The 24,141-nt window shown below is 36.1% G+C and overlaps 1 protein-coding gene across 1 annotated transcript; it reads right to left on the bottom strand.

The window, feature by feature from the left end:
- Window positions 1-842: 842 nt before the first annotated feature.
- LOC114390591 (actin-related protein 8-like) lies at window positions 843-14,269 on the bottom strand. Its single transcript, XM_028351383.1, has 12 exons — window positions 13,797-14,269; window positions 13,386-13,474; window positions 13,222-13,292; window positions 13,080-13,147; window positions 12,829-12,890; window positions 11,823-11,920; window positions 5,774-5,855; window positions 5,395-5,537; window positions 2,651-2,796; window positions 1,675-1,808; window positions 1,449-1,567; window positions 843-1,237 (listed from the first exon to the last, which is right to left on the bottom strand). The coding sequence occupies exons 1-12, from the start codon at window positions 14,114-14,116 to the stop codon at window positions 1,160-1,162; spliced, it is 1,410 nt and encodes a 469-aa protein (XP_028207184.1). The 5' UTR covers window positions 14,117-14,269; the 3' UTR covers window positions 843-1,159.
- Window positions 14,270-24,141: the final 9,872 nt, after the last annotated feature.

A 24,141-nucleotide genomic window follows, 5' to 3' on the forward strand; every position in this document is an offset into this window, starting at 1 on the left:
GACCTTCCTCTGATCCCGCTCTCTGTCTTGGTGTTTCCGATGCTGCGTTCGACGACGATGGATTGAAATTATGTCAAAATCATGGTTTTAGTGTTATATATAATATAAAGATATTATTTATTTTATAACATACATGACAAGTTGGTTAGAGGTGGTACAAAGTTATAGCCGTGTGAGTGATTGATAGATTTTGTATGAAGGTTAACCCTTTAACGTATGAACAAATAATTCTGATTCTAGGAATTTTTTGTATGAAGGTTAAGCCGTGTGAGTAATTGGTAGCAGTTTTTAATTCCTAGAAATTGTCATAAAATACGAATTTATTATTTCTTGTTTGGCAATGCCATAAGAAAAAATGATTAAAAAAAACATTTTCTAAGTTTGAAAGACTAACTAAAACAGATTTAAATGTTAAGGATTAAAAAAACATGACCTATATTTAAAGTACTAAAAAAACATTGGTATAAAAAAAATAAAAACATATTTAAGTATAAATTATCTAAGTTACATTTGGTCCTCCTAACTTCTTTCCCTGGGTTCTCCTTTAATTAACACCATCTTGATGGAGGCACCTAAAAAAGCATTTTTTTTCAAATTTGATAGACTAAGAAAAATAAATTTAAATTTGAGAACTAAAAAAGGTAAACTACCAAATTTAAGGAACTATAAACATATTTAAACAATTAAATTTAAAATAAAAATTCTCCAATTGAACACCTTAGTAACTTCTGACGTTCTCAAACAAAGAATGCAACATAAAATTAAAAGGAAGTTGCACCCCTTTCCCTGTGGAGATTGAACGTTATGTAAGGTCTTCAGTGTTAAAAAAATAAACCTCCGAATGAATTCCAAACTCAGTATTATTTCTAGTAAATAAAAGCCCTCAGCTTGGGATTGAATCTTAAACTGTATTAACAATTTCTTCACAGGTACAGTACAATACATTTTGAAAGCTGTGTACCCTTTTATTCTAAACAAACTTGATACTTAAAAAGGCTTTTTTTTTATCACAACAGGTTATGTATCCAAGTATTGTTACTAAAACACAAGTATAACTAAATTTGATTCTTTAGTGTTGCTGCCCAGCAGTGGAAATTATGAAACAGTTGTTGCTGTTATATAATTTACAACACAGAAAAGAAAATCCATATCAGAGTAATCACCAAATGCGGTTAAGTTTAGACTTCTGACGGAATTGCTTTTTCGTTGTACACCACGGGCCAGGAAAGGTGCTCAACTGTACATAAGAGAACAATCAGTCTTGAGTGGCACAAACTATCTTGTAACAGACAATCAAGTTGAGACAAGATTATTAAAAAAAAAAAATCGATACATCTAAGAAAATCAATCAGTTTAATTGGAATGTTCAAGACTTTAATTGACATAAAAGTGACATCCTCTGCAGCAAACAAAATTTGAATATTTATCAGACTATGTAGATAACTCACACTGCTAATAATCTTTCCACCAAACCATGCAGTATCCACACCAAATGGAGGAGGTATGACTCTAATTCCATTGGACATATAAGGAGGAAGTAATGAATGGAGTTCCTTTTCTAACCTTTCTGAAACAGAGCAATCCCAACAGTAAAATTAGAAATCTCAAGTAGTTACATTTCATCTTTCTGCTCTGTTGCAAAGATGTAAAGTGCCTAGAGAGAGAGAGAGAGACCTGCTAAACCAGGTAAACACGCAGTTCCCCCTGATAAGACAACAGTCTTATACCAATCGTTGTTGCCTGCCAATTCTGCAGAATAGCAATGATCCACACAAAGAGCGATGGCCTGATGCAAACCCATTGCTCGCCTATACCAATAAGTGCAAAATATACCTAAGCTTCAGTTCTGGGAAAATATAAGCAAATAACCTAGGTATGTGGGCGGCTCATAAGAGTTACTCATTTACAAACCCCTAACACGTGTATAGCTTTACTCCCATTCCTTTTTAATCTCATATGTTACCTTCAATTTTGTAGGTGGAGTGAACTCGTTCATTTTTCCTTTTGTCAAATACACAAGTTTTTTTTTTGTTTACGTACAAGACTTAAATAAGAGAAGTACAATTAGAATTAGAAGATATAGATCTTCCAATACAATACTCCATCAAACTTCCATCTAACCTTAAAATATCTAACATGTCGTAAATTATTGAAAAAGGTTAGAAATTGGGAAAAAACAAAACTGAAGTGAAAATGGGTCTAGTCAATTATCAAGAAGAGCTCACTCTTTTCTGAGAACACTACCATTTTTAGATAATACGAGTCTATCCAACAAAATATCCTCACTCTTTTCTGAGAGCAAGATGAAATATCAAATTAGTGACTTTTTTATCTGTTACTTTTTTCCCAAAAAAACAAAAAACTAATGAAAATTAATTGGTTTCTTATTATGATTAACAAAATTACAGCTCAAACAAATGCAAAATAAAAATGACAAAGTTTATTAGAACGAAATCAAGAGAAAATTGCAATTTTAATGTTATTTTCAAAAGATTGCTATGTTTTTTTAATCAGTCCATTCAATTATTATGATAATGACATGCTCATTTACGAACACACCAGATCATCGTAGATATAAACATAATCTCTGAAGTAAATATGTATAGTTGTATACTAAATCTGACCATATTGCAAAAAGTCAAAAACTTACACCCCAGCAAGACGTGGCTGGAATAAGATCTCTCCTGTTTGAAACCGCTCTTTTGAGAGTGTAAACAACCCTTCTACAGCTTCAAATGATGCTTGAGTATCTTTCAAAAGCTCAGCTTCATAGTCAACAGCAACATAACATAGCTTCTGTTGCCATGTGACTAATGAAATATCAGACAATTTAATTCAGATGATTTTGAAGGAAAAGAAAAATGCAAGTACGGTACCAATCACTCTCACCAAACTTTAATGGAGAAACAGAAAAAGGAAAAGAGACAAACACATGAAAATAAAAATATAAAAGAGAGCACGAAGGATTTGAGCAAATTTCATCATCAATTTTTGAAGTGTCCGAAGAATATATCTCTTGGGACTTGGGAGCTCCCTTTGTTGAATCCTTGTCATGGAATGAAGTCATTTGAATCACACCAACACAAATGGGTTAGACCAAATTTTGATACAGGCTGATAAATTGTTGACCTAGGCTACTTTGGAAGCTATGGACTACTTGGGCATATTCACTGGCCCACATTTTATTTATTTATATTATTGAAGTGCGAAAACGTCAATTTTGTAAATAATTTATTTGACTAAATTGTATTAAAATACTTAGATTAACTTGCATTTAAAGATTTCAAATCAATTGTGACTTCAAATAATGCCTGTTTTGTTAGAGATAGGGGGAGCAACATGAAGATCAAGACTAAGAAGTGTTTTGACTTTTACATGCCCAACTTCTTATTGAGTAGCATTTGTATTGCTTGTTGCTTATAATACTTAATCTATCTATGAGTACATCATGCATCATCACATAGAAGTAGGAAGGTAGTTCCCTATATAAGGTAGATCTTTTGTGCTATATAACTCACTGGTTTAATCAATTACCGCTGTCTGTAATCGATTACATAAGTCTTTGAGAAGTTTGCAAAGAGATCTTAGCTCTGGTTTAATCGAGTACCATATATTCGTAATTGATTACACAATTCAATTTGAGACCATGTCTGATGTCTAGGATCTTAGTTTAATCGATTGCGAAGATATAATAATCGATTACATCATTCTTTAAAGTGTTCCAAAAAGTGATCAAGAACACTTTAATCAATTAAATCAAGATTGTAATCGATTACACTGGGATAACACTTTAATCGATTGACTGGGAAAGGTAATCGATTACTTTGCCAATTTAATCAATTACAGACGGTTATAACTATTTTCTCTATATATACCCACCTTGTGTTCTCACTTTAAAAACAATTTTTTAACGAACTTTTTCAACTCACAAACTTTAGTTTTTGTTTCTTGTAGATTTCTAAAGAAAAGTTTCTCTAAAGGTTATGTGATTAGTGAGTTGTAAACACATTTGATATCAAGAGAGTTCCATTCAATCAAGTCTTTTGTTCTTGCATTTCAATGTAAAGGTTGTATCTCTCCTTAACTTTGTTTCATATGATTTTTACACATTATTACTGCATGTGTAAGAGTTTTACTGCATGTTAGAATAGGTGTTTATAATTTGAAGCTAAGAATAGGTTTGTCTTAGGCTTAGATTCACTAAGGACCCTAGGGTTGGGTGCCTAAGTTTCATTTTCTAGGTAGAATTTGAAATTGCTTGTGATTACTTGTAAAAACTGACATTGCATAGTGAAAATTTAATTTGAGTTGAATTAGATAACTAGATTAGTTTCTCTAGAAATAGAGAGTGAACCAGTATAAATCTTGTTTTCTATCTTCTCTTTAACCCTCATCTCTCACTATTGCATTCTTTATCAATTTGCTAAGTTTCAAAGATATTTTAAATTGATGCACTTTAAAAAAAGGGTACAATGTTTGGGTGATTGATTTAATATTGTTTTAACTGAAAGTTGTGATACGATTCTTTGGACAACGAAAGTTTTAAAACTCTGTTTTTGACAATTTGATTCTAAACCAATTCATCCCTCCTCCCTCTTGGTTTGGTTAGTCCCATTGTCTTTTTCATGTTTTAAACTAACATCCGAGTAAACTTAAGAAAAAATTCATTACTAATTTTGACATTTTATGAGCCTGTCACTTCAGGCCAAGCAAAACTATATTCAGGCATCAAATTTGTTGGTCCAACCTATTTATTGGTTTTGGTTATATGGGCAGCTCCATCAAGATCAGCCCATTCTGACATTCTCATCTTTGCGTCTAAAAAAAGGTTCCTAATCTACTCTCCTTCCACAAAATAGGTAGTAGATATCCTAACAAAAAGGCTGCCTAGACCAAGTTTTGAATCACATGTACACAAGTTCAGAATGACCAACATCAGTGTCATAGCTGTTGAGTGTTGACAGCTTACACAAATCACATCCCTACAGTATATATTAGCAGTTAGTTTACAAATCCTGTATTATAAGGTGGGTGCTTGGTTTTTGTATCTTTAGAAAATATTGTACACCAGGAATCAGGGAACCTAAAGCTTCTTTTTCTTTGAACGGAGACAGCGTAAGAGAGGAAAAGAGAGAGAATTTGATTTACCTATTTACAAATGAATAAGGATTCAAAAGGTGCCAAAGAAGTGAAAATTTAAAATCAAATTCAACTTAGGAGTGCTTAGAAGAAAACAAATATTCTGACTAGATTAAAGATGTTAAAGTAGACTAAATTTAATATGCAATCTTAGGGGTCCACTTCTATCTTCTCAAGAGCACTGCAGCATCAAATATAAGTAAAATCCCATCAATCAAAATAACTATTTCAGAACAGAAAGGACAATAACAATACCTCTTTCAGTGTGCGAACAGTGTACAAAGATTCAAAACTTATGTTGTTTTGTTGCATTTGTTCTCTAAGAAATCCAGTAAGTTTTAGTGCTCCCAGCCCCACAACCTCCACACCCACCTTTCGCATCACTTTACCATTTAAAACTGTAAAACAACAATGCAGATACACTCACAACAAGGGGAACAGAGAAAATATTGGCCATCAACTCATTTTCATTAGATAAAGGAACAATGTATGGATTATAACAGAAGAGGTACTGTTCAAGTATTGACCAACTCTGAACCCAACAAAGACAGTAGATTAAGGCATTTCATGCATGGAATCTATTGTTATCCATAAATTAAAAAACCTTAAAAGAGAATAAAATTGTAGAGCATACTTGGAACTATAGATGTGACTTGAAAGCCTATATTAACAGCTATCCCAGATGTTTGATTTGCAGCATACAGAGCTAAAGTACCCTGGATTTACATAATAGAAAAGAAACAAGTAAATATGGTAAAGACAAAATAAAATGTAATTGAAAGAACAGGAACACCCATACGTGATTGAACAAAAGGGATAGACAATTATATTCATGGAAAAACAAACAATCTACCCTTGATTAATTGTAGTTCATTTGAAACTGTTACGTTAATTGAAAAGAAGTTCCTTTGCACCTAGTTCTAGGCTCTTAAGTTTACATAGAACTATGATTCTACTCCACTCAATCCATCAGTGTTTTTGCATTTTCACCTTCAAGTTCAACCTAACAATTACGTTGCAAACATATGGGTACAATATCGGTACCCAGTGCCAGATATGGATATGAATTTCTAAAACACAGATATGGTACATCAATATAAATTTAAAAATTAAGTGAGTGAATGTGAGATAGAATTTCATATAATAAAATTGCACAAAAGATAGAAATTCATAAAAATTAGAACATAGCATAAAACAACAAGGAACCAAATTGTAGTATATTTTGTAAAAATATCTGGAGAAAATAATTTTAAAAAACATATAAATCAGTGAAACTCAATATTAAATGAATAAAAAAAACTAAACACATTGTCAACCAATAGACCAAGCAATACCGAATTACCAATGATAGTGGAATAGCAGCAATGCCAAGAAATAACTAACAAACTGTTAGGATATAAGGAGAAGGGAAAGTTAGTTAGCATAGTTAGACTATTAATAAGTTAGTTACCATGGTTAGGATATTGATTAGTTAGTTAAGGGGTTTATTAGATATAAATAGGGGAAGAAGGATAAGAGAGAGGGAGATCTTATCATTTGTAGATTGAGCATTAGCTCTTGGTGAAAGGAGAAATCTTTTATGAAGGGGAAACCCTTGGAGGAGAGTTTTCTCTCCTGTTTTTTGTTTTTTTCTTACTAGTCCAACCTGCTGTATCTGAGTTGCACGATGGAGAGCAGAGTGAGCGCTTTGGACAAATTGGCCAGCAAGCATGGAAAGGTGATTACAGATCTAAAAACAGACATGGATCTCATAAATGAAAGATTGTTGGAGATGAGGCAAATCAAGGAACTACTTCTTGAATTCAAGAAGGGAAAGACACCTTCAGATAGTGGGGAAAACTTGGTCAACAGAGACAAGAAGCTGGAAGAGGAGAACAATGACAATAACAGGTCTAGCGAGGACAATTAGGAAGAGGAACCCAATTCTTGAGGGTTGCACCATCATTCTTGCAAAATCAGCATTTCAGAGTTGAAGCATGGACAACTAAAAAGTTTAGAAAACATTCTTGAGGTTAAAAGGGAGGAAAGCATGGAGGAGGAGCCCTCTGAAATCAAGATCAAGAAAACAATTGAGGAAATTAAAGAGACTAAACAACAACAACAACAACGCCTTATCCCACTAGGTGGGGTCGGCTACATGGATCAACTTCCGTCATAATGTTCTATCAAGTACCATACTTCTATCCAAATCATTAAGTTCGAGATCCTTTTTGATAACCTCTCTTATAGTCTTTTTGGGTCTTCCTCTGCCTCGAATTGTTTGTCTTCTCTCCATCTGGTCTACTCTCCTCACTACAGAGTCTACCGGTCTTCTCTCTACATGCCCAAACCACCTAAGTCTATTTTCCACCATCTTCTCTATAATAGGCGCTACTCCAACCCTCTCTCTAATAGCTTCGTTTCTAATTTTATCCTGTCGAGTCTTACCACACATGTACTTGATAGAACATTATGGCGGAAGTTGATCCATGTAGCCGACCCCACCTAGTGGGATAAGGCGTTGTTGTTGTTGTTGTTGTTGTTTGAGTCTTACCACACATCCACCGCAACATCCTCATCTCCGCTACACCTACTTTATTCTCATGTTGGCTCTTGACCGCCCAACATTCTGTTCCGTACAAAATCGCCGGTCTTACCGCAGTCCGATAAAACTTTCCCTTTAGCTTGATCGGTACCTTTGCATCACATAACACCCCCGATGCTTTTCTCCATTTCATCCATCCTGCTTGAATGCGATGATTCACATCCCCTTCAATTTCTCCATCATCCTGTATTACAGACCCAAGATATTTAAACCGTGTGACTTGAGGGATAATATGGTCTCCTATTTTCACCTCTGAGTTAGAAACCCTCCTTCTTTTGTTGAACTTACATTCCATATACTCCGATTTGCTTCTGCTTAGGCGAAAGCCATGTGTTTCTAGAGCTCGTCTCCAAGTTTCCAACCTCTCATTCAACTCCTCCCTCGACTCTCCAAGGAGGACTATGTCATCTGCAAAAAGCATGCATCTCGGCACTATCTCTTGGATTTGTTCCGTGAGGACATCCAGAATTAAGGTAAAAAGGTAGGGGCTAAGGGTTGACCCTTGATGCAAACCAATTGTGATGGGAAAAGGGCATCATTCTTGAGTTTGAAAAAGGGACAAACAACCCATGCAGACAATATCGACTTTGCAGTTGGGTGTGTGGGTAACAAAGTCACAGCAAGACAGTGATTCAATAAAAGCCCTTGAGGGTCCTGCTAATGAAAATTGGCGCCCACCGTGGGGAGGAGTTTGTTGTCGAAGACAAAGACTCGAAAACCATTGATGCCGAGGTGGTAGAGGAGATCAAGGTGGAAGAGACTGAGAATTTGCAGCAGAAAATGCAGGAAAAAGAAGGGGATTTCTCAATTATCATCAAAGAATCTCATTCTTGGGTAGTAAATGTCATAGATGTTGAGGGTGATAATGGTTTCTTTATGAAACCCACAACCATGAATTTGGGATTATATGGAGATTGATTGCGCCTACACCACCACCAGACCCGCCGGATGCAAGCTCACATTCAACCCTTAATGGGTTATCATCAGCAGAACTACAACTTCTCAAGGAGAAAGATGGGTCTTCTTTGTTGACAAAGCAAGGAATTTTGGCATGTAAGCCAAACTACTAGACACCAAACCACTTGCAACTAGTAAATCATCGTCTAAGATGCTAAGGGCAATAGAGTCACTACGGGAAAGTGGAACTACTTCGCAGCAGTTCGCAATGAGAAGAGGCCAAAGAATCTATCGCATGTTTATTTTGCTCAGGGGAATTTTACTAATTTACTTTGGCTGTGAAAATATAGCTTGCGGAATTTTTATTATAACACAGACTCTCAAATACTTCTATATTTAGCTCGTACACATTATGAGGCTGAACAGTGGCAAGACTGTACAAAAACTCTACTGAGAGCCATTCATTTGGCACCCTCAAACTATACTTTAAGGTTTGATGCAGGGGTTGCAATGCAAAAGTTTTCAGCATCAACACTACAAAAGACAAAGAGGACTGTAGACGAGGTGAAAGCAACTGTTGCTGAGCTGCAAAATGTTGTCTGTGTATTTAGTCAGTTGTCTGCTGCTTCCAACCTACATATTCATGGGTTTGATGAGAAGAAAATTGACACTCATGTTGGATACTGCAACCACTTACTTTCGGCTGCTAAAGTTCATCTTGAAGCAGTTGAGCGTGAAGAGCAGCAAGTACTACAGAGACAAAAACTTGCTCGTCAGGTTGCATTGACTGAGGAAGCCCGACGAAAGGCTGAAGAGCAAAGGAAATTTCAGATGGAAAGGAGAAAACTCGAGGAAGTGTGTCATTTCAGTTTTCAAATTCCAGCCTTGAGGACAAGGTTGATTTTTAGGAGGGGTGTATTGTTAGGATATAAGGAGAAGGGAAAGTTAGTTAACATAGTTAGACTATTAATAAGTTAGCTACCACAGTTAGGATATTGATTAGTTGGTTAAGGGGTTAGTTAGTTAGATAGAGGAGTTTATTAGATATAAATAGGGGAAAAATGATAGGAGAGAGGGAGATCTTATCATTTGTAGACACATTAGCTCTTTGTGAAAGGAGAAATCCTTTGTGAAGGGGAAACCTCTGAAGGAGAGTTTTCTCTCTTATTTTCTGTTCTTTTCTTACTAGTCAATAAAATCCTTTCTTTTCTTTCTCATTTCAATTCTTGGTTCCTAACACAAACCAATCAGAAATATGCTTGATCCTTAAGGACCCTAAAATGGATGGATGTGATGCATGCTCAGAGGAACAGAGGAATTGCATGCACATCCCAGAGCAAAAGAGTTGCTGCTCAACAGAGGACTGGCACATTATTGCTTGTCACTGCTGTCATTTGACACCATCACACCACACAACTTCCTTTCCTTCTGATCACCATACTGAAACACTTTAACTTGTGCCCTATGTCACTAGTCAGATCAATATCCCAACCCACTATCAATAATGCATGTCATCGCCCCCATTGCCAACATCATGTGCCACCAAAGACACTGCTCACAGCTCACAGCTCATGAGTTTCTAGTAAGAATGAATTAGTTTGGTTGGGTAGGGAGATAAAATTGATACTGAGAGCAGGGGAAGACCCAACCTTCACTGAAAAATAATGCCATTTTGGAGACAAGTGGTCTAGCTGGTCCACCATAGTTGTCAATAGTGCACTACAGTGCATCACACCATAGTTGTCAATAGTGCACTATAGTATCGTAGCAGTGAATAGCAGCCCCTAACTGCTATATGCATCACCATAGCATCACACTTCACAGTAGTGGCTGCAATGGGGGCATTTCATGGAGACATAGCACTGCTATGCTTATGGTGTCAAAAATCCTGAGAATGCGGTCAAATATTAATGTTAAAGGGGAATTTTATGGAGGTATTTTGGGTTTAAAAGGGCTTAAGCTTGTAGAAAACCCTTTCAAAGTTCATAACTATCATGCCTCACTTTTCTCCTCTCATACCTGGTAACTACTGGAGAACTCTCATGCAACCCTCTGGCGTGTGGCCCTCCAGTATGTCTCCAACAACCCATCTAGCAGCTTTTCTTGTAATCTTGTTCTCATTGTACTCTTATTCTCATCGATCTATGTTTTCTGTGTTTTAGTCTCTCTACTGAGTAGTTTTTTTTTCTTTTTATTCTCTTTGTTCCATCAGTTCATGTTCTTTGTTTATTGTCTGTCTAGTCTGAGTCTTGGATCTTTTTTTTATTTGGTCATCTATCTCCCTAAGACCCAAACTCATTCCCTCCTTTTTTCTCTATCTCTTAGGTTAGTCATGGCATCCTTTGTTACTGTAATACTATTTACTGGTATAGTTGTACACTTGCTTAAGAGCTAAGATATACAACTTTTTATTATTAATTACAAACATGATATCCTGTTACCATTCAGCATGCACTATACTGCTATAGTGTTTTGGGGGTCAGCCGCTATGCGGCGCTACCAAGGATTGATAAGCATGCATCACACCAAGTTGGAATAGGAAAGGGCATCCCAGGTCACATAACTACAAAGATACCATCAACACTATGAAAAGGAAAAGATCTAGAATTTATAGTACCATTTGGCAGATGTAGCAGAATGGAATAATACATGAGTTATATGCTATGTTTGGTGAGCATCTAAAAAACAGAGCAGAACAGGACATGAGGAGAATACTGATTCATTTTGGTTCCAATTAAGATTGATGTAAAGCATGGAAATAGAATATAATGATCTATTTTGTTTATTTTGTATGCCAAATGTTACCTTCATGAGCATGGGGGGATAAATAGTCTGGTTGACCATCATAAATTCAATTAACAATGCGGAAAACAAGGCTAAACTACATATTTTTTTCTACAAGAGACGAAGAGGAAGGGCACATGTATTCTCTCTATTGAAAGGGATGAAAATATAAGATAGTATAACTTGCATATAAGCACTTGAAAGAGGTTATAAATATTAAAAACAAGAGGATGTGGGTAACACACTTATATTTGTCAGAAAGGTGCAAGTACCAAAATCCATGTATCTCTTGCAATAACTAAGTTAAAAGAGGAACAAAATGGATTCTCCAAGCCCAATGCTTAGAGCCAATAAATTCTATTCAGAAAAGGTAAAATGGTAACAGAAATTATTATTTTTCGTTCCCATTAAAATTTACCTGATTGAGAGCACATACAGCAGGAACATTCATGTCAAACAAGACAACATAGATTGCTTCTTTAAGTTGTTGTCTTGATGCTTTGGCTGATTCGGTATCTGCAAGTACAAAACAGAACATTACACGGCTAGAAAATCATACTAGTATCAAGTGTTAGAATAAGAAAATGCAATCTTGACTACATAACCAAAATGGATGGTTAAAGAAAGATAAAATTTAAGCAAGCCAATTTTTAGCATCCATGCATGGTTATATAGCCAAGGTTAACTCCTCTTGTCTCTCACAAGATAGTGTAGATCAAATTAAAAATTTGATCCCTATATTTGACAATTTTTTAATTTTGGTCCCTACTTAGAAAAACTTTACATTTTGGTCCCCACATGAAAAGTTTACAAATCAGTCTGCACCACTTGCCATAATTATGATGGTGTTAGATTTAGAGAAAACATGGAACTATTTGTAAATGTTCTTTTATGTAGGGAACAAAGGAACCAAACTTTTAATTTAACTACATTTGTAAATAAAAATTAGAGTATTATGACCACATTCATCCTTGTGGAAGACTGCAGTGGTGATACAAAAGGGCAAATTTGATGACTAGTTTGTATCTTTAAAAGACTAATTTGGTGACAAAAATCTTCAAATGACTAAAATTTGTTCTTTTATGTAGGGAACAAAGCAACCAAACTTTTAATCTAGCCACATTTGTAAATAAAAATTAGAGTATTATCACCGCATTCATCCTTGTAGAAGACTGCAGTGGTGAAACATAAGGGCAAATTTGATAGCTAGTTTGTATCTTTGAAAGACTAATACGGTGACAAAAATCTTCAAATGACTAAAACATCATGACACACTGATCTTTAGAAGCCCAATTTAAGGCTTTTCTCAATATTGATCCATACATAAGTATCAAATACAACAATATATTACACTGAAATTCTCTGTACACTTTTTCTTTCCCTACATTTTAACAACTGCAGTAAAACCATAAAATTTAACTGACCGTCATAGTGGCATATTGGTATAGAAACAACAACAGGTTGAGAACTTGGTTTCACCTGCATCCTACAGAGAAAGCAACCAACACATTATCATCATTAAGCTCATAACTAAGCAATCAACAAAAACAACTTCATCTTCCACAACATGACTGCTCGTGTTTTATGCCAATCAACTAACACACTTTGCTTAAATGATTATCAACAGTAGTGAACTGTTTCACCAACAAGAAGAAAACACACATGACTTGCACACCTGTTATAGATAGTGGAGAAAAAATGTCGCAGTCTAGTATACATAGGCGTCTCAACGTTACCAAATTCCTGCAAATCAAATCCCCAATCAAGCACTAAACACGTCAACTCCAAAAACCTTCACCCGAAGCAGAGAGCCTCACCAAAAAAGTAGCAAATCTCCCCGAAGGAGAGGCCCCTTTGCTCCAACCGAATTTGCAATAGCCAGAACCCCCTAATAAAGAAGAACAAAAAGAGAATTAAAATAACAAAAAGTACCATTTCCAGAGAGAGAACGAAACAAAGTTAAAGGTAAAGTAAAACTAACCGTCGATGACAACAGAAGGAGGGACTCGTTCACGCAGCGCGTAAGCATGCTGGAACGAGACACGTGGTGAATTCTGAGCAGGCAAGGTCCTGCAATTTTAATAATTAGAGTTGAATCAAAGCAATTAGTGGGAAGAATAAATGTTTATTTTTTTAATACACTGCTAAAGGCAATTCTATTCGAGTCAGTTACTTATCGCAGTTGCATATCAACTCACTCGAAGGAGATACAAGGTTGGTTGGATGGTTAAGAAATAAGGGAAGGGGGAAAAAGTCGCAGGTTCTATTCCTCCTGCTAGCAAAAACTAACACACTAAAAAGACTCGAACTCGAGACACGACTGAAACAATTCCGTACAAGTTGATTCATGCGCTCGTTGGTAAGAACAAAAAAAGAGAGTAAAGCAACTTACGGGAGAGGGTAGCCGGAGCTGAGGGCGGTTTCGGCGAAGAGCGGGGAGTGGGGGTGGTGGGTTTGGAGGAAGTGGGCCCAGAGGGCGTTGTCGGAGACGAGTGACCGCCAAGACTTGGAAACGAGGCAGAGTCTGGCAGCGTGTTTGGGGCCTAAGAGGCGGACGATTTGCATGAGGATGTCGGCAGGGAGAGGGTCGAAGGCGCCAAGAGGGGAGGATGGGCGTGCTTGTTCCGAGGACGGGAGAGGGTGAGGGTGAGAGTGAGAGCCGGATCGCTTCATCGTCGCCGATTCGCACAGTTTTCTTAGCAGCGTCGCCATGACGACGACGACGACAAGGCACACGCCCAATCGAGTGAAGCGAGGTTTTGGATTTGAGAAACGACGACAAGTATCCTTGGTCGATGTTTGTTGTTGAGGAAACTGTAGTGTAAGAGCAAATCAATGTCATTAGAGAGCGATCAGTTTTGTGCCACGTAAGAGATTGTTGTCTAGACAAATGAAAAGGGTGTTGTTAGGTGCACCCATTGCTCATGCATTCCATGAAAAGATAAAAATATCCTTGTGTATTTTTTTTAAAAAAATTGTGCACCAGGTTATTGAGGTTGATTTGTTAGATGAAGATTTTATTTTATTTTAGATGGAGATTTTATTTTATTTTTGAATATGAATAACATAAAATTTGCACAAATTGAAACATAAAATCATTTCAAACATAAAATAATATTACATTAGTTTCAAAGATTACATTAACTTAAAGAGAGTGGAAAGAAATAAAATTTGCATCAAATATGACAATTAAGCCATGTTAATTTTGCAACAAGGACATAGACATATTATCTTCCATTTTGATTACATGCTTACTAAAAACAGCTAAAATTTTTATTGGTCCGAATTTTTTCCAGTAGTTAGAATGCACTAACACCTTCAAGACGTTATCGTTGAATTTCAGTTCAATAATTTCGAATTTGATAATTTCATGTGAATATTCATAGTGACTTGGTTGTCGAAAAAACAATCGTCTTACCGTTTGTGTTTCATAAATACCATAAAGAGGAATCCCATGAGGCGCAACTTACTTGATCAAATCTTTCAGTTCATCCATGGTACATCCGGAAGGAATGTCAAACTTTTTGAGATTTTTTCCTGTGAACGAGTAACCAACAAACTCATTTTGGCGTGACATGTTCCACCTCTCATTGTAATACAACAGGCCATCATGAATAGGGGTCATAGTGGCTTGAAGTATGTTTAATATACCATCTGGTGTTCTACCAATAGTGCATAATAACTCAATCGGACAAACACTTGAAAATTGATGATTACATATTAACATTGTGTTAACATCATCATCATTTTTCAGTTGCATACATTGAAAGCGAAGATGGTTACCTGTATCTGTGAATGGCTGCCGGTAGTAAATTTCATCCAAATATTGTGATGTAAGCTTCATTGGAGCTTGTAAGCCTAAGATCTTCTTCATCAATGGATTCCTTTGCTTCTTGGAAGATGAATGGCAGCGGAATGGAGAAAGGAAGAGAGAGAGGAGACGCCACTTCAAGGAGAAGATGAGTCTAGAAGAAGCTCACCACCATAGGAGACCATGGATAAGAGCTTGGAGAAAGAAGGAGATGAATGAAGGGAGAGGGAGAGAAGAGCACGAAATTTTGTGCTCTGAAGTTTAATATTCAAATGATCAAAGTTCCAAAAAATGCACACACACGACCTCTATTTATAGCCTAAGTGTCACACAAAATTGGAGGGAAATTTGAATTTCAATTCAAATTTTACTTGAATTTGAAATTGAATTTGTGGAGCCAAACTTTGGAACCAAAATTTCACTAATTATGATTTAGTGAATTTTAGTTATGGTTCAGCCCACTAATCCAAGATCAATTCCAAGATTCTCCACTAAGTGTGTTTAGGTGTCATGAGGCATGTAAAGCATGAAGGACATGCACAAAGTGTGACTATATGATGTGGCAATGAGGTGTAGTAACCAAATGCTCACCTCCCCCTCTAAAATTTAATTGGATTAGGCTTCTACCAATTCAATTAAATTTATTTCCAACCACACACATCAAATATTCACTTAGTGCATGTGAAATTACAAAACTACCCCTAATACAAAAACTAGTCTAGGTGCCCTAAAATACTAGGGCTGAAAAATCTATTTCTAGGGCACCCTACCTACATTATGGAGCCCTAAATACAAGGCCCAAAAATAATGAAACCTTAATCTAATATTTACAAAGACAAGTGGGCTCGTACTTAGCCCATGGGCCCAAAATCTACCCTAAGGCTCATAAGAACCCTAGGGCCTTCTCTTGCATCTCTGGCCCAATCTACTTGGAGTCTTATATCCAATGCCCTTACGGGGTAGGATTATATCATTCCCTCCCCCTTGAAAAGGATTTGACCTCAAATCCCGAGATTCTTGAAACTCTGGGCTTCTTTCCTCAACACCTGTAAAAAGAGCAAAAACATACATATTAGTGGTGTTTGGGAAGTTGAAGTAAGGTAAGGTCTGAAAACCCATTTCCTGGGCATCTTCCCATGAAGGAACATGGTTCCTCACAATCTCAATGAGTGGTGCTACAGGTATAGAAAAATATGGGACAAGCCTTTTGTAAAAGTTTATTAAGTCATGGAAGCTCCAAATTTTCCTTATACTTGGTGGAGTAGGCCACTCAGGAATGACCTTTATTCTCTTAGAGTTCATGGGAATCCATTGATCACTATTTAAAAAATTAAGAAAAGTAATGCAATAAAACATACCTTTTTCTGTATTTTTATGTTGATTATTCCTACCAAAAAGTATGACAAACCTAAGGTGTCCCATATGGGTACCTAAGTTTGTATTGAAACTAAAAATAAGAACAAACCTACCTAATGAGTCCCTATGTACACAAATCATGAAGATGTTGGGTGCACGAGTGATTTTACAAAAGAGGTTGCACCACTCAAAACATTCATCATACCACCTATTTTAGGGATTTGGTGCCTAATAATACCTATTTTGGGCACCAACAAAGCACAAGGATTTAAGCTCTTGCGAATCAAACCCTCCTCCAACAACTCCTTTACTTGAGGAATAAACTCAAGCCCCAGAGGTGTGGCAATGCTAACAAGTGTATTTTTACAAAGGAGAAAATGTGGAGGTTGTCTAAGAGGGGAAATTTCTTTAATATTTGTCTTTATTTCAAAATATTTTTCCTTCTTAGCTAACCTCTTGGAGGAGACACTTACCTCCTTACACTCCTCCTTAACCATTAAAGGTTGTCCTTCTTCTTGGGGGTAGATCTCTTCACTAGATTCTTCCCCTTTTGCTTCTTCACTTTTACTAGAGGAAGGTGAAGTAGTAGCCTCATCTTGGCTACTATAAATGTCTTGGCCCCATATAATCATATTTTTCTTGGTGGGGCATTGAGAAGTAATGTGTCCTCTTCCAAGACATTTAAAACACTTCATGGAGCTAGTCTTCTCTTGCATACTAGCCTTAAGAGGTTGCTTTTCTATTGTCTTCCCCTTATCATCTTTGGGCTTAGAAGGTGTCACCCCTAAGATGCCTTGACCTTGGTCTTTCTTTGGATAAGAGTGAGAGCCATAAGATTTTGAAGTAGACTTCCTTTTAAGTTGTTGCTCTACCCTTATTTTCCAATCTAAGTTAGCCTCTACATTGTCCTTCCCATGGAAGTATGGGAGGTTAATGTTAGCCTCTTAAGGCTTTCTTTCATTTTCTCTCCTATGAGAGTGAGGTCTAAGATGTGACCTATGCCTTCCTTCATAATAGTCACGAAGTTCTTCACTTAGGCTCTTGCAAGAGTTATGACTACTATAGGAGTCATGTTTTTCTTTTCTTAACTCTTTTAGTATTTTCCTTCTTTCTTCTTCCCTTATTTTCTCTTTTTCATCTTGACTTATTTCTTCCACTCTTTTTTTTTTCCTTTTTCTTTTCTCTCTTGTTTTTCTTTCCACAACTTAAGGGATCTCAACTCATCTAATATCTTATACAAGGGGTCCTTAGGAGTAGAACCCCCACCATTAACACTAGATGAAGAATGAAGACTCATGTTGGTTCCTAAGTCATGGTTCTTTCTTGTTGGGGTTTGAAAACAAAAGGTAAAAGAAAATATGGTTGAAACTAGCCAAAATAAACACTAAAAAAGGTGTGAAAGATAATGTAAAAACTAATTGGTAAAAAGCAAGCTATCTGGGCTGTTTGACAATGGAGGGTAAAGGAAATAAGCTATGAAAGTAAGCAAGAAATTAAAGTGCAAGAAATGCAAACTAGGCGGATCCTAAGAGTGTTTGAATGACTTCATTTAAGGTTCCCAACAAAACAGTCACTATCCTAAGGGAAAATTGCCTAAAATTATTACACACAAATGGAAGTAGGGTGACCTATTGGAGGCTCCCAACTTACTTCCAATGAAAGGTCTTTTTGTTACAAAATTTGAAAGCAAAGCAAATTGCCAATTACAAAATTACAAAGAAAAAAGTCCTCATTTTTTGTGGCTATTCTCTCTTTAATGTTTCACTAAATTTGGAGTGCTTCTTAGTCCAATAGCTCTTAAGGTGGTTGGTCCCTTGCTTCTTGACTCAAATTCTTCAAGGTATGGCACCAATCCTCCTTCCAATTCCCTATATGGCAACTCACAAGCAAGGAAACAAAGAGACAAGCAATAACCAAATACAAAAAAAAAATGAAATAAAAGCTAAACCAATAGAGTTTTAACAAGACAAATTTTCAAAGATTATTCAACAATTAAAGCAATGAAAAGCACACAAAAGCTAGCTAGGACTCAAAGAGAAACCTAGAATGACTCTAGAGTAGAGTAGAAAAACTAAAAAAAAGACTCAAGAAACCTCTAGTTTTGGCACTTGTTTTCACAATAATTTTCAATTGAAATTTCAGAACTAGGATTGGTATAAAATAGACACCAATTATAGAACAAATTTTGAGCCAAAACAACAAGCACACTTCCCTTTCACTTTTTTTTCCTGGACACTGATTTTTCTGTCAATTTGTGTGATTTTTCTTATTTTTTATTTTTATCCAAATCGCTTGGTTCTTTTTTTATAATTTTGGTCCAGGTGTCTAGAAAATTCAGTAAATATTTCAGCTCAATACACATATTGAACAATTCCCAGTAATTTATACAAGTTCGTATGTTCAAGCTGCCAACACCAGTGATTTCAACCTAGAAATCAAGAGTAGTGTTTATGTTGCTTAAGGCTTGGATAGTTACAATTTGAGTTTTCTTATGCTCAATTATCTTGAATAACACAATTCAAGAGAGCTTAAGACTTATTTGATTCACAAATCCAGCCACAACTCAGCACCACAACTCAACTTCATCATAGGCATCATGTAGGAAACTTAGAAAACAAAAAAAAAAGAGTTCAACAACAAGACTACTTCTAGGAATTGATTTAGAACATGTTATGAACTAAATAACATGCATGAATTAGACTCAAAATTCAAAGATAGGCTAAGAATGACAAGAATACATGAACAAATGTATCTAGAATTCAATCAACAAAATAAAAATTCAACACAAACTTAGAACATAATGTGACAATTACTATGACTAAACATGACTCTAAGACAACATGGATTAAGTGATTTACACTTAGATTTTTGTGTTTTTTTTTTCTAATCAATATTTTGGAAGAAAATTTAGATCTAAGGTTCAGCACAAAAATATTATGAATGAAAAATGATAGAACCTAAAATCAACACAAAAACAAGATTCAAGAGTAGATCTACAAAATTTGAACCATAGAAATGCAAGAACAAGTGTAGATCTAAGATTTAATCGGTTTATTTTTTTGAATCTACTCTAAAAAGCACCAAATCACTGGACAATGGAGGATATACATGGAGAATAAGATGAAGAACAAGGAATTAAAGAGAATTCGCCGAACAAAAAGATAGAGGAAGCAAAAGAACATCACCTAGATGAAGATGCTCTTGATACCACATGATGTAAGCTCCATTGGAGCTTGTAGGCCTAGGATATTCTTGATCAATGGATTCCTTTGCTTCTTGGAAGATGAATGGCAGCGGAATGGAGAAAGGAAGAGAGAGAGGAGACGCCACTTCAAGGAGAAGATGAGTCTAGAAGAAGCTCACTACCATAGGAGGCCATGGATAAGAGCTTGGAGGAAGAAGGAGATGAATGAAGGGAGAGGGAGAGAAGAGCACGAAATTTTGTGCTCTGAAGTTTAATATTCAAATGATCAAAGTTCCAAAAAATGCACACACACGACCTCTATTTATAGCCTAAGTGTCACACAAAATTGGAGGGAAATTTGAATTTCAATTCAAATTTTACTTGAATTTGAAATTGAATTTGTGGAGCCAAACTTTGGAACCAAAATTTCACTAATTATGATTTAGTGAATTTTAGTTATGGTTCAGCCCACTAATCCAAGATCAATTCCAAGATTCTTCACTAAGTGTGCTTAGGTGTCATAAGACATGTAAAGCATGAAGGACATGCACAAAGTGTGACTATATGATGTGGCAATGGGGTGTAGTAACCAAATGCTCACCCACCCTCTAAAATTTAATTGGATTGGGCTTCTACCAATTCAATTAAATTTATTTCCAACCACACACATCAAATATTCACTTAGTGCATGTGAAATTACAAAACTACCCCTAATACAAAAACTAGTCTAGGTGCCCTAAAATACAAGGGTTGAAAAATCCTATATTTCTAGGGTACCCTACCTACATTATGGAGCCCTAAATACAAGCCCTAAATTTTAGTTATGGAGCCATATATTTCTATTTACAAAGATAAGTGGGCTCGTACTTAGCCCATGGGCCCGAAATCTACCCTAAGGCTCATAAGAACCTTAGGTTCTCTTGCATCTTTGGGCCAATCTACTTGGAGTCTTCTATCCAATGCCCTTGCGGGGTATGATTGCATCATATTGTTCATCGATTAGCTGAAGGGTATTGTGTATTCTGGTTTTTAACGTTTGAAAATCACAAGCGTTAGGTACTCGAAAAGGTACTGGAGTGGAGATTTGAAAATAAATATCACTGTTGTTATAAACAATGGAACCATTTGGAAAAATAAAACCTAATATGGAGTTCACAATTGTCTGACTACTTATTTCTCCCAAAAATTCCATACTTTGTTCAAAGAGTTGAGTTAGGATTGAATGTTTGATTTTTTACCGTGTTCGGTTGTGTGATACATATAGATGAGTTTCAGTACTATTGATTCAATTATTTAGAATAAATACATATGCGTGCACATGGTTTCTGTCTATGTTGTCAACCACACCAATGACGTGACATGGTGACACGCTTTATGTTAACACACTTGCATTTCCCAATATGTAGTCAAGTCTTACAGTGTCCTGCCACGCTTTATGTTAATACGCTTGCATTTCCCAATGTATTGTCAACTCATACAATGATTTATCATACATGCATACTTTATTTTAGTTGCAGCAATTATTATTTTTTTCAAATAAGCAACAAATTTTTATGTTAACATAACAAATAAACAAAGGTACATTTTCAATCATCATTTAAGTCAACATAGTCTCTTTTGTACAACGTCAAGCTTCTATAATGTTGCATTCTACTAATATATGGAGTTGACCACTGCTTCGCTTGAGTATGACAATTGGTAGACCATAACAATGCTATCGGTGATAAAGGACAACGATCTTTCAAATAAATCTGTCGTACATGCAAAAATAAATAAGTATTAACTCAATCGTACACAACTGATTGCATAAATATAAAAAAAATTATATCTACAATGTACCTGAACAAAATGATTGCCATAGACGTGATCGATACAAATTATGCGATGCACCAAAGGATCTCCCAGTGGTTGACTTCTAAGAGGAAAGAACATCATGCTTTATTGGTGAGACAAGGATACAAGAATTACATTATACCTTAATGCAATCACATATCCCATGTCGGTTATATCCATCCACTTATCCATAGTGACTTGAATGAAACAAATATAGACGTCAAAGTTTATTTTAAAGTTAAGTCTTAAAAATCAAAAACACAAATTAAATACCGTGGTTAACCCATCAACATGTAGTGACATCCTTAAATCCTCAAATCTGCCTGTGCCACCAAAGAGCTTGATATAGTCTTCTGCGAATTTGGCAAGTTCTATAAGCAGATGGGTGCGGACTAACGACCAAGAGTCTTCACCCATACCTAATAAACCGGCAACCGCCTGATATCTACAATTTCCATCAGCTCCGACATCAACAATATTATCAATGAAGTCGTGGATAAATGGCTGGAATTGATCCAACATAGGCATCATCCTTCTTGGATTGGGTTGGTCAGAAGAAGATGAACTACGCCTCACTGATGAATTGCTATTTTTCTGAGAATGAAAAGCATCTACATACTCCCAGTAAGATGAATCACACTTTGTTGACCTTGGGTTTCTTTTCATTAGTTTCTTCGGTGCACCTTTTGTGTTAACCTTTGCTGGAGGAGGACACATCAAATTTTGATCAAGGTACGCAATTCCCCGAAGCTTTTTCTTTAGAGTAAACTTACCATAAACATCAAGTTCATCAAATCTTTTGTATATTGTTTCCATTTCTTCCTTGATGCTCACCTCGGGCTCAGATATCCCTTGATCTGAAAAACTAAGTCTCCTCCAGAACATATGGATTGAATCCAATGGGATGAAACTAAAAACATATTTGGATAGCTCACAAGCACAAGGAAGACCGTGCATCGTTCTCATCACATAACCACGACTGGAAGGATTGTTGCCACCATAGTGAACACGCTCAAATTCAGCAGCAATCTGATTTAAAGCATACCTTGAAACTATTCCAATAAGACTCTTGTGTAAGGTTTTTTTGAAGACATGTCCAACGACATGTGTACTTGTTTCAAATGATGCTCTAATTTCCGTGTGCTATTTTATAACACTCTTTTGTAACACACTGCATAAGTCTCCAAGGCTATTTTGTAACACTCTTTTTAAAGCCCAGTGAGCAGATTCAACCCTACATTTCAAATACACAAATAACAATAAAAATTCATCAATTCATCAACGTTAATCGAAATAAGTGAACAATTTCATACCTATTTGTTGTTGTGTTCCCTAAGTGCATCACCTTATTCGTCCACGCGATAACAAATTTTTCCTTGTGTGGGATTATCCATGTATCCTTCACATAATCAATAAACATTGGCCAAGGTGAACAAACCATTTCAAACCTCTTCAAGTACTCATCAAATTTCTGCTCTGAAGGACAATCAACAAGAGTTCCCTAGGCATTCATGACATATTCCCAAGCATTTCTTTGACCAATTAACAATTTACATTTTACCTTCACATTCTTGTTTATGTGAAAGGTACACAACAAATTTGTACACTCAGGAAATATAGTTTACACTGCATTTATCAATGTTAGGTCTCTGTTAGTGACAATAACTCCAGGGAGGACATCACGTCTTAAAAATATACCTCGAAAGCGTTCTAAATCCCAAACCACATTATTAAGACGTTCACCCTCCAGATATGCAAAATCGGCAGAGAATTTCATCCCAATTGGTGTCACCCCAACAAAATCGAGCAATGGGAGTCTGTACCTGTTTGTTTTCTAGGTACTGTCTATCAAAAACGCCAAATTACATGTGTTGGCTAACTTCACTGCATCAGGGTGACACCAAAAAATATCATGAACCACGTCTTCATCCTTTAATCTGTGCTAATGAATATACTGATCCCGTTCAAGAAGCTTCATTAGGTGTTGCATTTCAGTATCACTTCCTTTTATGGAAGAATGATATGCACTTCTTGCATTGTATATTTGTTTGATGGTCATACAACTATTGTCATTGTGCTCCTTTAGAGTCAGTAGAATGTTTCTTGGTTTGACCATTGACTTCGTCATATCATCAATAAGTGTCTTTTCATCTTTACTCAATCGCCCGACATATGGATGTCCAACTAATGACTTGGACAATTCATGATTATGAATCCTATAAATCAACTTCACTGTCCAGCCTTGTCCCCCAACCACTGGCTTTCCACGAAGCTTGAAGGGACACCCACATTTCCTAGTCCCAGTGTCTCTTCTAACTAATTCTTTCTTCCTAGACCTATACTCGCCACTCCTTTCACACCCAATTAACACAAACGAAGTCCTTCCTCCACTACCTGTGTTTGTGTCAGACCTTACAATCACCACCATAATTCCATTTTCATAAGCAACAGATCGAGCCCATTGCATAACATCCTCTCGGCTGTCAAACACCTACAAACAAATCCACATAATTTCAGCTTCCTACGACATATTCATTTTATTAAATCACTCAC

This window comes from Glycine soja, chromosome 16 (genome assembly GCF_004193775.1).
Source record: "Glycine soja cultivar W05 chromosome 16, ASM419377v2, whole genome shotgun sequence".
In the NCBI taxonomy this organism is placed as follows: domain Eukaryota; kingdom Viridiplantae; phylum Streptophyta; class Magnoliopsida; order Fabales; family Fabaceae; genus Glycine; species Glycine soja.